Raw genomic sequence first — 15,289 nt, 5'->3', positions numbered from 1 at the left:
CCCCTGAGCAAATGGGGCTTTGCCATCTCCAATAGCTCTGCACCTGTAACTCTACATGGTAGCAATACACATGCCAAGTTACACCCAGATCTGATGGCTGGACCCCAGCACTTGTGGGAGCCTCTCTTCCCTGTGTTGGGAGCTGGGACGTTTCTCCCTCAGTCTCACCTGCAGGAGTTCATTTGCTGGCTTCTGACACGTCCCCTCCAGCTCACTGATCCGTTCGCTGAGACGGGAAATCTGTGCAGAGAGTTTCCTGACAGTGTCAGTCTGGAGCCTCCCAATCTCCTCGTCCAGCTTCTGCAGCTGAGCCAGCAGGAGTCGCTCTTGTTCTTCCAGGAACTGCCGTAGCTGCTGAAACTCGGCCACAATCTTCTGCCTTTCCGCTTGTGTCTGTTTCTGTGTGAAAACAGGGAAAGGGCTGGTTAGGGACATGGATGGATCTCGGGGCCTTTTCGTGGGGAGCTGAGGCTAGGTCTACACTATTGGCTGCGTCTAGACTGGTAAGTTTTTCCACAAAAGCAGTCGCTTTTGCGGAAAAACTTGCCAGCTGTCTACACTGGCCGCATGATTTTGCGCAAAAGCACTGACGTTCTACTGTCCGAAATCAGGGCTCCTTGCGCAAATGCTTTGACGTTCCCGTTCGGGCAAAAGCCCTTTTCTGGAAATGTTTTTGCACAAAAGGGCCAGTGTAGACGCTAAAAACTGTTTTGCGCAAAAAAGCCCCCATGGTGAAAACGGCGATCGGGGCTTTCTTGCGCAAAACTGCGTCTAGCTTGGCACGGACGCTTTCCCGCAAAAAGTGCTTTTGCGGAAAAGCGTCGGTGCCAATCTAGACACTCTGTTCCGCAAATGCTTTTAACGGAAAAACTTTTCCGTTAAAAGCATTTGCGGAAAATCATGCCAATTTAGACGTAGCCCCGCTGTATAGACATAGCATGAGTGTGCAGGAAGCAGAACTTCCTTTAAAACCCTAAAATTTCTGCTATTTAACTCTGTCCAATGAGCACCAGGCACAGGAGTCTCTCCCAGCTTCCCCTTTGGCCCCTGCCTCCTTCTGAAAGGGACGGTTCCCTGCCTGCCATGGGCAGCGTGCTCTGTTATTCATGGGCTCTGGGAAATCACACCCAGAGCTGCAGGGGACAGATCTCAGCATCAGTGTTCTCTTCAATCGTCTCCATCCATGTGTGGAATGCATTTTTCAACATGCACTGAGGGATGTACAGGTGCACCACCAGTTGAAACAAAATCTAGCTGTGGACTTTCTGCTAATCACCTGGGCAGTATTTGAATCTCTCCTGAGCTGCTGCCCAAGCACTCAGACCTCCCACTGCCAGTCCCTGCTGGTCCATAGCCACAGGCACCTACCAGACACTCCTGACTTCTCCCCTCTCCCGTCGCTTTCCATCCCAGCAGCTTTTCTCTCTCTTCCCGCAGAGTCTTCAAATGAGCCTGGATTTTCCCCTGAGGAAACAGAAATGAGCCGGGAGGTTTCATTGTGAGGCTGAGAGGGGTGGGGAACGGGGCGTTTTCCCACCCACAGCCCCAGTGACTGTTGGTCCCAGTCGCTGTGTGACATCAGGACCCACCAACGAGATGAAACTTTATTAATGCAGCCTGGGAGTGTGTCAGAATCTGACTGTTACCGAGGCAGGTTGAGTCTGTTTAGTAGTTCGAGAGTGAGCTCAGTTATCACCACGTGTTGTTGGTGTGTGTGAAACGATTGGCAGCGCAGCCCGGGACCGGCCCTGACTCGCACTGGGGGTGAATCAACACATCTCTGTGTGAGGGGATTGAAATAGCGAAGTGATGCCAAACCCAGGAGTCACCAGGGTTTAAACAGGGGCTGGGAGCTCAGCTCTGGGGGCTGCGCTGGTTGGACACAGCTGGGCTTGGCACCAGGGCCAGCCCATTAGTTATAGGGAGGCTCAGCAGAGCAACATCACCACTGGGCCCCTGGGCAAATCACCAGGCTCTTCTGTCTCCCTCCCTTCCCCCTGTCTGAGGGGAGGCCATTTGCCTAGCTTTTCACTCGGTGGGGCTCTGTCCCTGCCCGGAGGGGACTCAGCCTTGGTCGTGACTCTATCTGGTGAAAAAGGGACAGGAGGCGACTGAGGCTGCAGCAGGACACCTGTGAGGGTGGGGGCAGGAGGGGGCGGCACCTCCACACAGAATGACGTAGGTGGGGATGGTCTGACCGAGGCAGGGACAGGCCCACAGAGGCCGATCAAGCATTGAGGGTGGGTCTGGGCAGGTAGACGGGAGCATGTCCTGTGCTCTGGGGATGGGTCAGTGGCCCCTGTAATTAAACAGGCTGATTTGTAGTAAGCAGGGTTCAGGTTTGCCCCAGCGCTGCCCTAAACCCTTTTTAGAGCAACGCCCTCTGGGCAGGTACCTGCTGCCCCAGTCCCTGGTACAGCTCCCGGCAGCAGTGCATTCTGGGAGATTCCCACAGGCTGCCTGGTGGGACTAATGGAATCTCTCTGGCTGGTCTGTGCCCAGGTACCCACTGGCACAGGTCAGACCGGCACCGGGCAGCTCCAGCCTGGGGTAGTTTTGCTTCAACGCGATCAGATCTCAGTGATACCTGCCATGGCCCTGCACTGCCTGGAGCCCTGTTGTGGGTGGACTCAAGGCACTCGGGGTCCCACAGCATCCAGCCCAGCGACCTCCTCCAGCGCCGGCTGCAGCATCTGAGTTTAACCCCTCCTGGAGCAGCCCAGGAGTTCAGCATCCCAGTGGGAAACCTCCCCTCCCTGTTGGGCCTGGGCCCGGGCCCGTAGCAAGGCGTCTTTCCCTCCTAACTCTCACATTTCAGCACTGCAGTTGAGGTAGCAGCATTCCCTAGTGGTTAAGCTCCTGGACTGGGTCTGGAGAAACTGGGGTTCCATGCTGAACTCAGCCACTGGGTGACTCACAAGCCTTTGTGCCTCAGTTTCCCACTCCACATTTTGTCTGCCTAGACTGTAAACTGCTCAGGGCAGGGATTGTGCCTGGCTGGGTTTTGGGCGGAGCCTGGATCTCCTGCAACTGTGATGCAAATACAAGTACTAACCCTAAATTCTGGTCATCCAATCTGTAAACACGACAGCCACTTGTAACCCCCCCTTCTCCAGTCTGATGGCAGCACATTCCCATCGGTCAGCCTGCCACTGATCCATACCCCTCCCATCGGATAACGGGCCTTTATTTCCCCCCGGGGAGGGGGAGAGGAGCTGGGTTCAGGATCCCACTGAGCATCTCAGAGAAGTTTCTCACATCCAGTGACTTTAAAGACTTGGTATTTTGCCTCAGTTGCCCCTGGATGGAGCATTTCTTTTGTCACAGCCTCTCCCGGGCCAGGCAGGTTTCAGCTGGCTGGTGAGTGGCACTGGGCCAGGGAAAAGTCAGGGAAATTAACCAGTGATTAAAACCCAGTGTAATTCCCAACAGACAGGGCTGCAGCTCCCTACCTTGTACTCCTGGGCAGCCTCCGCTATGGGCAGCACCGTGTGCGCTTGGTGCACCCGGGACTCTCTGCAGACCACACAGATGGGGGCTTGATCCTCCTCGCAGAACAGCCTCAGCGCCTCCTGGTGCGCCCCACACACCCCGCCCCTGCCTGCTCCCCGCGCCGCCCGCAGAATCAGCTGTTTGACTAGGTCAGCCATGTTCGCCAGCTGCCTGTTGGGCCGGAGGGGGCCCTGCTGCACCGGGGCCCTGCACTGTGGGCAGCGGTTAGCCGGGCCGAGTCCCTCCCAGCACCGGCTGAGGCAGGCGCAGCAGAAATAACGCCTGCACGCCAGTGAGAGGGGCTGTAAACACTGCACAGACGGGAGGTTGTGAGGGGCTCGCAGGGGGGAATTATGGGGGGTGGCAGGGGGGGCTGTGAGGGGTCACAGGGGAGGTTGTGGGGGGAGATTGGGGGGAATGATGGGGGGTGGCAGGGGGGCTGTGAGGGGTCACAGGGGAGGTTGTGGGGGGAGATTGGGGGGAATGATGGGGGGTGGCAGGGGGGCTGTGAGGGGTCACAGGGGAGGTTGTGGGGGGAGATTGGTGGGAATTATGGGGGTGGCAGGGGGGCTGTGAGGGGTCGCAGGGGAGGTTGTGGGGGGAGATTGGGGGGAATGATGGGGGTGGCAGGGGGGGCTGTGAGGGGTCGCAGGGGAGGTTGTGGGGGGAGATTGGGGGGGAATGATGGGGGGTGGCAGGGGGGCTGTGAGGGGTCACAGGGGAGGTTGTGGGGGGAGATTGGTGGGAATTATGGGGGTGGCAGGGGGGCTGTGAGGGGTCGCAGGGGAGGTTGTGGGGGGAGATTGGGGGGAATGATGGGGGTGGCAGGGGGGGCTGTGAGGGGTCGCAGGGGAGGTTGTGGGGGGAGATTGGGGGGGAATGATGGGGGGTGGCAGGGGGGCTGTGAGGGGTCACAGGGGAGGTTGTGGGGGGAGATTGGGGGGAATGATGGGGGGTGGCAGGGGGGCTGTGAGGGGTCACAGGGGAGGTTGTGGGGGGAGATTGGGGGGAATGATGGGGGGTGGCAGGGGGGCTGTGAGGGGTCACAGGGGAGGTTGTGGGGGGAGATTGGTGGGAATTATGGGGGTGGCAGGGGGGCTGTGAGGGGTCGCAGGGGAGGTTGTGGGGGGAGATTGGGGGGAATGATGGGGGTGGCAGGGGGGGCTGTGAGGGGTCGCAGGGGAGGTTGTGGGGGGAGATTGGGGGGGAATGATGGGGGGTGGCAGGGGGGCTGTGAGGGGTCACAGGGGAGGTTGTGGGGGGAGATTGGGGGGAATGATGGGGGTGGCAGGGGGGGCTGTGAGGGGTCGCAGGGGAGGTTGTGGGGGGAGATTGGGGGGGAATGATGGGGGGTGGCAGGGGGCTGTGAAGGGTCGCAGGGGAGGTTGTGGGGGGAGATTGGGGGGAATGATGGGGGTGGCAGGGGGCTGTGAGGGGTCGCAGGGGAGGTTGTGGGGGGAGATTGGGGGGAATGATGGGGGGTGGCAGGGGGCTGTGAGGGGTCGCTGGGGAGGTTGTGGGGGGAGATTGGGGGGGAATGATGGGGGGTGGCAGGGGGGGCTGTGAGGGGTCACAGGGGAGGTTGTGGGGGGAGATTGGGGGGAATGATGGGGGGTGGCAGGGGGGGCTGTGAGGGGTCACAGGGGAGGTTGTGGGGGGAGATTGGGGGGAATGATGGGGGGTGGCAGGGGGGCTGTGAGGGGTCACAGGGGAGGTTGTGGGGGGAGATTGGGGGGAATGATGGGGGGTGGCAGGGGGGCTGTGAGGGGTCACAGGGGAGGTTGTGGGGGGAGATTGGTGGGAATTATGGGGGTGGCAGGGGGGCTGTGAGGGGTCGCAGGGGAGGTTGTGGGGGGAGATTGGGGGGAATGATGGGGGGTGGCAGGGGGGCTGTGAGGGGTCGCAGGGGAGGTTGTGGGGGGAGATTGGGGGGGAATGATGGGGGTGGCAGGGGGCTGTGAGGGGTCACAGGGGAGGTTGTGGGGGGAGATTGGGGGGAATGATGGGGGGTGGCAGGGGGGCTGTGAGGGGTCACAGGGGAGGTTGTGGGGGGAGATTGGTGGGAATTATGGGGGTGGCAGGGGGGCTGTGAGGGGTCGCAGGGGAGGTTGTGGGGGGAGATTGGGGGGAATGATGGGGGGTGGCAGGGGGGCTGTGAGGGGTCGCAGGGGAGGTTGTGGGGGGAGATTGGGGGGGAATGATGGGGGGTGGCAGGGGGCTGTGAGGGGTCACAGGGGAGGTTGTGGGGGGAGATTGGGGGGGAATGATGGGGGGTGGCAGGGGGCTGTGAGGGGTCACAGGGGAGGTTGTGGGGGGAGATTGGGGGGGAATGATGGGGGGTGGCAGGGGGGGCTGTGAGGGGTCGCAGGGGAGGTTGTGGGGGGAGATTGGGGGGGAATGATGGGGGGTAGCAGGGGGGCTGTGAGGGGTCACAGGGGAGGTTGTGGGGGGAGATTGGGGGGAATGATGGGGGGTGGCAGGGGGGCTGTGAGGGGTCACAGGGGAGGTTGTGGGGGGAGATTGGGGGGAATGATGGGGGGTGGCAGGGGGGCTGTGAGGGGTCACAGGGGAGGTTGTGGGGGGAGATTGGTGGGAATTATGGGGGTGGCAGGGGGGCTGTGAGGGGTCGCAGGGGAGGTTGTGGGGGGAGATTGGGGGGAATGATGGGGGTGGCAGGGGGGGCTGTGAGGGGTCGCAGGGGAGGTTGTGGGGGGAGATTGGGGGGGAATGATGGGGGGTGGCAGGGGGCTGTGAAGGGTCGCAGGGGAGGTTGTGGGGGGAGATTGGGGGGGAATGATGGGGGGTGGCAGGGGGCTGTGAGGGGTCGCAGGGGAGGTTGTGGGGGGAGATTGGGGGGAATGATGGGGGGTGGCAGGGGGCTGTGAGGGGTCGCTGGGGAGGTTGTGGGGGGAGATTGGGGGGGAATGATGGGGGGTGGCAGGGGGGGCTGTGAGGGGTCACAGGGGAGGTTGTGGGGGGAGATTGGGGGGAATGATGGGGGGTGGCAGGGGGGGCTGTGAGGGGTCACAGGGGAGGTTGTGGGGGGAGATTGGGGGGAATGATGGGGGGTGGCAGGGGGGCTGTGAGGGGTCACAGGGGAGGTTGTGGGGGGAGATTGGGGGGAATGATGGGGGGTGGCAGGGGGGCTGTGAGGGGTCACAGGGGAGGTTGTGGGGGGAGATTGGTAGGAATTATGGGGGTGGCAGGGGGGCTGTGAGGGGTCGCAGGGGAGGTTGTGGGGGGAGATTGGGGGGAATGATGGGGGGTGGCAGGGGGGCTGTGAGGGGTCGCAGGGGAGGTTGTGGGGGGAGATTGGGGGGGAATGATGGGGGGTGGCAGGGGGCTGTGAGGGGTCACAGGGGAGGTTGTGGGGGGAGATTGGGGGGAATGATGGGGGGTGGCAGGGGGGCTGTGAGGGGTCACAGGGGAGGTTGTGGGGGGAGATTGGGGGGAATGATGGGGGGTGGCAGGGGGGCTGTGAGGGGTCACAGGGGAGGTTGTGGGGGGAGATTGGTGGGAATTATGGGGGTGGCAGGGGGGCTGTGAGGGGTCGCAGGGGAGGTTGTGGGGGGAGATTGGGGGGAATGATGGGGGGTGGCAGGGGGGCTGTGAGGGGTCGCAGGGGAGGTTGTGGGGGGAGATTGGGGGGGAATGATGGGGGGTGGCAGGGGGCTGTGAGGGGTCACAGGGGAGGTTGTGGGGGGAGATTGGGGGGGAATGATGGGGGGTGGCAGGGGGCTGTGAGGGGTCACAGGGGAGGTTGTGGGGGGAGATTGGGGGGGAATGATGGGGGGTGGCAGGGGGGGCTGTGAGGGGTCGCAGGGGAGGTTGTGGGGGGAGATTGGGGGGGAATGATGGGGGTGGCAGGGGGGCTGTGAGGGGTCACAGGGGAGGTTGTGGGGGGAGATTGGGGGGAATGATGGGGGGTGGCAGGGGGGCTGTGAGGGGTCACAGGGGAGGTTGTGGGGGGAGATTGGGGGGGAATGATGGGGGGTGGCAGGGGGGGCTGTGAGGGGTCGCAGGGGAGGTTGTGGGGGGAGATTGGGGGGGAATGATGGGGGGTGGCAGGGGGGCTGTGAGGGGTCACAGGGGAGGTTGTGGGGGGAGATTGGGGGGAATGATGGGGGGTGGCAGGGGGGCTGTGAGGGGTCGCTGGGGAGGTTGTGGGGGAGATTGGGGGGAATGATGGGGGGTGGCAGGGGGGCTGTGAGGGGTCGCAGGGGAGGTTGTGGGGGGAGATTGGGGGGAATGATGGGGGGTGGCAGGGGGGCTGTGAGGGGTCACAGGGGAGGTTGTGGGGGGAGATTGGGGGGGAATGATGGGGGGTGGCAGGGGGGCTGTGAGGGGTCGCTGGGGAGGTTGTGGGGGAGATTGGGGGGAATGATGGGGGGTGGCAGGGGGGGCTGTGAGGGGTCGCAGGGGAGGTTGTGGGGGGAGATTGGGGGGAATGATGGGGGGTGGCAGGGGGGCTGTGAGGGGTCACAGGGGAGGTTGTGGGGGGAGATTGGGGGGGAATGATGGGGGGTGGCAGGGGGGCTGTGAGGGGTCACAGGGGAGGTTGTAGGGGGAGATTGGGGGGAATGATGGGGGGTGGCAGGGGGGCTGTGAGGGGTCACAGGGGAGGTAGTGGGGGGAGATTGGGGGGAATGATGGGGGGTGGCAGGGGGGCTGTGAGGGGTCGCTGGGGAGGTTGTGGGGGGAGATTGGGGGGAATGATGGGGGGTGGCAGGGGGGCTGTGAGGGGTCGCAGGGGAGGTAGTGGGGGGAGATTGGGGGGAATGATGGGGGGTGGCAGGGGGGCTGTGAGGGGTCGCAGGGGAGATTGTGGGGGGAGATTGGGGGGAATGATGGGGGGTGGCAGGGGGGCTGTGAGGGGGTCACAGGGGAGGTTGTGGGGGGAGATTGGGGGGAATGATGGGGGGTGGCAGGGGGGCTGTGAGGGGTCACAGGGGAGGTAGTGGGGGGAGATGGGGGGAATGATGGGGGGTGGCAGGGGGGCTGTGAGGGGTCACAGGGGAGGTAGTGGGGGGAGATTGGGGGGAATGATGGGGGGTGGCAGGGGGGCTGTGAGGGGTCGCTGGGGAGGTTGTGGGGGGAGATTGGGGGGAATGATGGGGGGTGGCAGGGGGGCTGTGAGGGGTCGCAGGGGAGGTAGTGGGGGGAGATTGGGGGGAATGATGGGGGGTGGCAGGGGGGCTGTGAGGGGTCGCAGGGGAGATTGTGGGGGGAGATTGGGGGGAATGATGGGGGGTGGCAGGGGGGCTGTGAGGGGGTCACAGGGGAGGTTGTGGGGGGAGATTGGGGGGAATGATGGGGGGTGGCAGGGGGGCTGTGAGGGGTCACAGGGGAGGTTGTGGGGGGAGATTGGGGGGAATGATGGGGGGTGGCAGGGGGGCTGTGAGGGGTCGCAGGGGAGATTGTGGGGGAGATTGGGGGGAATGATGGGGGGTGGCAGGGGGGCTGTGAGGGGTCGCAGGGGAGGTTGTGGGGGGAGATTGGGGGGAATGATGGGGGGTGGCAGGGGGGGCTGTGAGGGGTCACAGGGGAGGTAGTGGGGGGAGATTGGGGGGAATGATGGGGGGTGGCAGGGGGCTGTGAGGGGTCGCAGGGGAGGTAGTGGGGGGAGATTGGGGGGAATGATGGGGGGTGGCAGGGGGGCTGTGAGGGGTCGCAGGGGAGATTGTGGGGGGAGATTGGGGGGAATGATGGGGGGTGGCAGGGGGGCTGTGAGGGGTCACAGGGGAGGTTGTGGGGGGAGATTGGGGGGAATGATGGGGGTGGCAGGGGGCTGTGAGGGGTCACAGGGGAGGTTGTGGGGGGAGATTGGGGGGAATGATGGGGGGTGGCAGGGGGGCTGTGAGGGGTCACAGGGGAGGTTGTGGGGGGAGATTGGGGGGAATGATGGGGGGTGGCAGGGGGGCTGTGAGGGGTCGCAGGGGAGGTTGTGGGGGGAGATTGGGGGGAATGATGGGGGGTGGCAGGGGGCTGTGAGGGGTCACAGGGGAGGTTGTGGGGGGAGATTGGGGGGAATGATGGGGGGTGGCAGGGGGCTGTGAGGGGTCACAGGGGAGGTTGTGGGGGGAGATTGGGGGGAATGATGGGGGTGGCAGGGGGGCTGTGAGGGGTCACAGGGGAGGTTGTGGGGGGAGATTGGGGGGAATGATGGGGGTGGCAGGGGGGCTGTGAGGGGTCACAGGGGAGGTTGTGGGGGGAGATTGGGGGGAATGATGGGGGGTGGCAGGGGGGGCTGTGAGGGGTCGCAGGGGAGGTTGTGGGGGGAGATTGGGGGGAATGATGGGGGGTGGCAGGGGGGGCTGTGAGGGGTCACAGGGGAGGTTGTGGAGGGAGATTGGGGGGGAATGATGGGGGGTGGCAGGGGGGCTGTGAGGGGTCGCAGGGGAGGTTGTGGGGGGAGATTGGGGGGAATGATGGGGGGTGGCAGGGGGGCTGTGAGGGGTCACAGGGGAGGTTGTGGGGGGAGATTGGGGGGAATGATGGGGGGTGGCAGGGGGGGCTGTGAGGGGTCGCAGGGGAGGTTGTGGGGGGAGATTGGGGGGAATGATGGGGGGTGGCAGGGGGGGCTGTGAGGGGTCACAGGGGAGGTTGTGGGGGGAGATTGGGGGGAATGATGGGGGGTGGCAGGGGGGGCTGTGAGGGGTCACAGGGGAGGTTGTGGGGGGAGATTGGGGGGAATGATGGGGGGTGGCAGGGGGGGCTGTGAGGGGTCACAGGGGAGGTTGTGGGGGGAGATTGGGGGGGAATGATGGGGGGTGGCAGGGGGGCTGTGAGGGGTCACAGGGGAGGTTGTGGGGGGAGATTGGGGGGAATGATGGGGGGTGGCAGGGGGGCTGTGAGGGGTCGCAGGGGAGGTTGTGGGGGGAGATTGGGGGGAATGATGGGGGGTGGCAGGGGGGCTGTGAGGGGTCGCAGGGGAGGTTGTGGGGGGAGATTGGGGGGAATGATGGGGGGTGGCAGGGGGGCTGTGAGGGGTCACAGGGGAGGTTGTGGGGGGAGATTGGGGGGAATGATGGGGGGTGGCAGGGGGGCTGTGAGGGGTCACAGGGGAGGTTGTGGGGGGAGATTGGGGGGAATGATGGGGGGTGGCAGGGGGGGCTGTGAGGGGTCGCAGGGGAGGTTGTGGGGGGAGATTGGGGGGGAATGATGGGGGGTGGCAGGGGGGCTGTGAGGGGTCACAGGGGAGGTTGTGGGGGGAGATTGGGGGGAATGATGGGGGGTGGCAGGGGGGGCTGTGAGGGGTCACAGGGGAGGTTGTGGGGGGAGATTGGGGGGGAATGATGGGGGTGGCAGGGGGGCTGTGAGGGGTCACAGGGGAGGTTGTGGGGGGAGATTGGGGGGAATGATGGGGGGTGGCAGGGGGGGCTGTGAGGGGTCGCAGGGGAGGTTGTGGGGGGAGATTGGGGGAATGATGGGGGGTGGCAGGGGGGCTGTGAGGGGTCACAGGGGAGGTTGTGGGGGGAGATTGGGGGGAATGATGGGGGGTGGCAGGGGGGGCTGTGAGGGGTCACAGGGGAGGTTGTGGGGGGAGATTGGGGGGAATGATGGGGGGTGGCAGGGGGGCTGTGAGGGGTCGCAGGGGAGGTTGTGGGGGGAGATTGGGGGGAATGATGGGGGGTGGCAGGGGGGCTGTGAGGGGTCACAGGGGAGGTTGTGGGGGGAGATTGGGGGGAATGATGGGGGGTGGCAGGGGGGGCTGTGAGGGGTCACAGGGGAGGTTGTGGGGGGAGATTGGGGGGAATGATGGGGGGTGGCAGGGGGGCTGTGAGGGGTCGCAGGGGAGGTTGTGGGGGGAGATTGGGGGGAATGATGGGGGGTGGCAGGGGGGCTGTGAGGGGTCACAGGGGAGGTTGTGGGGGGAGATTGGGGGGAATGATGGGGGGTGGCAGGGGGGGCTGTGAGGGGTCACAGGGGAGGTTGTGGGGGGAGATTGGGGGGAATGATGGGGGGTGGCAGGGGAGGCTGTGGGGGGGGTCGCAGGGGAGGTTGTGGGGGAGATTGGGGGGAATGATGGGGGGTGGCGGGGGGGCTGTGGGGGGGTCGCAGGGGAGGTTGTGGGGGGAGATTGGGGGGAATGATGGAGGGTGGCAGGGGGGGCTGTGGGGGGGTCACAGGGGAGGTTGTGGGGGGAGATTGGGGGAATGATGGGGGGTGGCAGGGGGGGCTGTGGGGGGGTCGCAGGGGAGGTTGTGGGGGGAGATTGGGGGGAATGATGGGGGGTGGCAGGGGGGCTGTGAGGGGTCACAGGGGAGGTTGTGGGGGGAGATTGGGGGAATGATGGGGGGTGGCAGGGGGGGCTGTGAGGGGTCACAGGGGAGGTTGTGGGGGGAGATTGGGGGGGAATGATGGGGGGTGGCAGGGGGCTGTGAGGGGTCACAGGGGAGGTTGTGGGGGGAGATTGGGGGGAATGATGGGGGGTGGCAGGGGGGCTGTGAGGGGTCGCAGGGGAGGTTGTGGGGGGAGATTGGGGGGAATGATGGGGGGTGGCAGGGGGGCTGTGAGGGGTCACAGGGGAGGTTGTGGGGGGAGATTGGGGGGAATGATGGGGGGTGGCAGGGGGGGCTGTGGGGGGGTCGCAGGGCCGGTCCGGCGGGGGGGGGAGGGGCCGAACAGGCTCCTGGGCGGGAGATTCCGGGCGCGGGGGGAGGGGCGGGGTCTCAGTCGGTGTCTCGCGCCGGAGCCGGGTGACGTCACTGTGGGAGCCGCGCGCGGGGCCCGGGGCAGCCACTGGTCGCAGCCGGAGCCCTACGGGCCGCGCCCCGGGCAGGCAGCCACGCGCAGGCGCGTCACTCCGCTCCGGACAAGGCGTGGAGCTTCGCCCCCGCCCCTTTCTGAGTCCCGTCACTCCCGGCGGCGGGGAATCCCTCCGTCACAGGGCGTGAGAGCAAGGGGCGGGGCAAAACGTCACTGATGACGCATCAGTGGGGCGGGGCCCGGGTGAGGCATGCGCACGTGTAGGCGGTGTCCCCTGCTGTCGTGTGCCTGTGGGGGCAGGCGGGCTTGGGGGGTGATGCAGGAGGCGGGAGTCGCGCTGCGGGGGGGGGGGCCATGGGGCTGAGGGGAGCGGGGGGGGGGGTCAAGCTGACTCCAGCCCCAGAGCGCAACTTGCAGGGGCGTGGGGGGCGCGCCCCGGGCAAAGGGCCGGGCTGTGCGGCGGCATCAGCTGCTGCGGGGCGGGGCCAGAGCAGCCCCCTGCGAACCAGCCTTGTTCTGCCCCTGTGCTGCGGTCCTTGCTCCCCCTGCGCCCCCAGCCTGCTCGGGGGCAAATCCCGGGGGGGGTCTGTGCAGGAGCCAGGCCAGCCTCGTGGGGTGTCACCCAGCGGGTGGCAGGACCACGAAAGGGGCCAAAGGGCAGAATCGGGGCAGGCGGGTGTGATTTGAACACCAAGGACTCATTCCAAACTCTCCGTAGTGGCGGTTCCGTGTTTCTACTCGAGCCCTCCCTGTCTGTGCTGCAGCTTCAGAGCTTTGTTCTGTGGGTCCCTGTGATGTCCAGGCTGACAGCTTCCTTAGGCCGCTCTCAAAACATCTGCAGCTTCCTTTTGTCCTCCGATGGGGGTGGCCTTGCCAGCTGTGGTGGGTTCAAGTCCTGCCCCATCTCTCCCCACCTTGGAACCCTCTGCATATAGGGCATTTTTCTTCTCTACCCAATGCTTTAGCGCTTTGTCACAAATTACCACTTGGGTAGATCTTGGATCCCAAATACTCACTATGGGCCAGATTTGTAAATCTGAAAACACCAAGAATAGTGATAGAAATGTAGCCGTGTTAGTCTGGGGTAGCTGAAGCAAAATGCAGGACAATGTAGCACTTTAAAGACTAACAAGATGGTTTATTAGATGATGAGTTTTCGTGGGCCAGACCCACTTCTGTCTGATCTGAGGAAGTGGGTCTGGCCCACGAAAGCTCATCATCTAATAAACCATCTTGTTAGTCTTTAAAGTGCTACATTGTCCTGCATTTTGCTGAAAACACCAAGATACTTTGGAAAATCCTTTTGTAATTGAAAACGTATTAAATCCTCCTTTCTGTCAGTAATTCCCCATCCTGTCAACAATAAATGACACACTGTCTATTATTTGATGTATTTGTAGAGATAAATGTGGAGTTTTCTACTTGCTTGTTTATACTTCTACTTGTACATGTTAATGTCCTAGATTTGTATAGAGGCTACATGCATGATACATTTCACTGGTGCTCTTCCTTCTGACAGTGCTCCCAGGACTCCAGAGGTGCGCTCTTACCTGAGAATAAGCTATGCAATTTGAACGACACAAATTGCATAGCTTATTGAGAGATCATTTTGAAATAAAGTGCTAGTCTGAAATGTCCCTTAACCCTTGTGGAATGCGGGTTACAGTGATGCCAGAATAGTGCACCCATTATTTGAAATCTATTTCAAAATAACAGGCCACTTTACACATGCGGAATAGCTATTTCGGGATACTTTGGATATCCCAAAATAGTTCCACAGTGTAGACTTAGCCCAACTGGTCAGGTCTGCGGGGAGCAGACAGCAGCACCCAGCCATCAGCTGGTCAGTGACCGTCTGCCTGGTCTGAGCAAACCCCAGGTGGAGGGGGAACCCCAATCACCCCTATTGTTGGCTACAGCCTGTGCTGCTGAGCCACAAGGGGGAGAAGGAAGAGACACAAACTCCTCCAGATGCTCCCTGTGCCTGCCTCAATTTCCCCCCCTTCTTCCTCCCTTCTCATCCCAGCTGGGATCCCCCTGCCATTATGAGGACACTTGGGCCAGGCTCAACTTTCCCTCTGGACGCCCATCCCCACCCCTCATCTTCCATTTCCCCTTGGCTGGGCTCCACCACTGCCCTAGACCTGTTCCCTGGAAGGGCTGTGTGCAGAAACGCTGCTAAGTCCCCTCTCACGTCCCACAGGGATGCTGGAATCTGAGAGACCAAACACCGAGGGACCAGGAGGATGTTTGGTGGAGGAAATGAGCTAGAGCTCTGCGCAGGTATAAAAACTTGTGTCTGCTGTCAAAATATCGCTCTGCAGATCTCTGCAGAATTGCAGGGCTCTGCCCCAGACCTGGGCAAGTCAGGGCGGGGAGGCAGCTGTCGGTGTGGCTCTCTCAGACCCTGCTCTCTCCACAGGGAGGCTCAGAGCCACAGTGGTCATTACAAGAGCCAAGCAGGCAGCTGTGGGGTGGCAGTTGGCCCTTCATCTGCCCTGGGAAAGGGCCCCAAGCAGCCCCCCCAGGCAGGTGGAGGGTCCTCAGAGCTGCCAGTTGGGTTCTCACCCTCAGAGCCCTGTGCAGATACAACATTTGTATCCACACCTGCCCTGGTAAGTGCAGGATGGGCAGCGGGTACAGAGCAGCTCCCTGCAGAGTGACAGGCCCTGCCTAGGGAGGGAGCAGCTGCAGCTGGTGGAGCTGGGTGCTGGGGTATTGAGTGTTTGAGGAACAAGGGATATGAAGGCAGGGAGAGCTGCGGAGGGGAGATGCTGCCTCTGACCATTCACTGCCTCTCTGCCTTCGCCCTGCCCTGCCGCAGTCTGACAGCCCCAAGGAGAGGGGCGATTCCCACAGGGCCTTTTGTGGGAGGCCCAGAGACCCCACCTCTGCTTCTGCAGCCTCTGCCTCATAGGGTCTCTCTGTGGCAGGAAATCTGGTGGGAATTGGCCAGCGCATCCTTGGGACCCTCCACCAGATTTCCTAGTGTGTCCTGCTCCCCCCGTTAGAGAGTGATTGCTAGTCTCAGAGTGCCCTGTGGGGCTGGACTGACTGATTCCTAGACACTCACCTGACTCCAGGCCAT

General features: G+C 63.2%; 2 protein-coding genes across 2 annotated transcripts in view; one reads left to right on the top strand and one right to left on the bottom strand.

Moving 5' to 3' along the window:
- Positions 1-15,289, top strand: part of LOC149523085 (uncharacterized) — a 175,517-nt gene that overhangs the window by 64,124 nt on the left and 96,104 nt on the right. The gene's annotated exons all lie outside the window — the stretch shown is intronic.
- Positions 1-15,289, bottom strand: part of LOC149523087 (zinc finger protein RFP-like) — a 23,524-nt gene extending 8,235 nt beyond the window's left edge. The window contains exons 1-4 of the mRNA XM_089770518.1: positions 15,275-15,289; positions 3,453-3,803; positions 1,369-1,464; positions 169-399 (exon numbers count right to left, since the gene is read on the bottom strand). Of these exons, the coding sequence (XP_089626644.1) occupies positions 169-399; positions 1,369-1,464; positions 3,453-3,803; positions 15,275-15,289 (693 nt within the window). The remainder of the gene's footprint in view (positions 1-168; positions 400-1,368; positions 1,465-3,452; positions 3,804-15,274) is intronic.

This window comes from Pelodiscus sinensis, chromosome 19 (assembly GCF_052426305.1).
Source record: "Pelodiscus sinensis isolate ZL-2025 chromosome 19, ASM5242630v1, whole genome shotgun sequence".
NCBI classification, from domain to species: Eukaryota; Metazoa; Chordata; order Testudines; family Trionychidae; genus Pelodiscus; species Pelodiscus sinensis.
The sequence above is the reverse complement of the archived record's forward strand: the minus strand, read 5'-3'. Positions and strand labels throughout refer to the sequence as shown.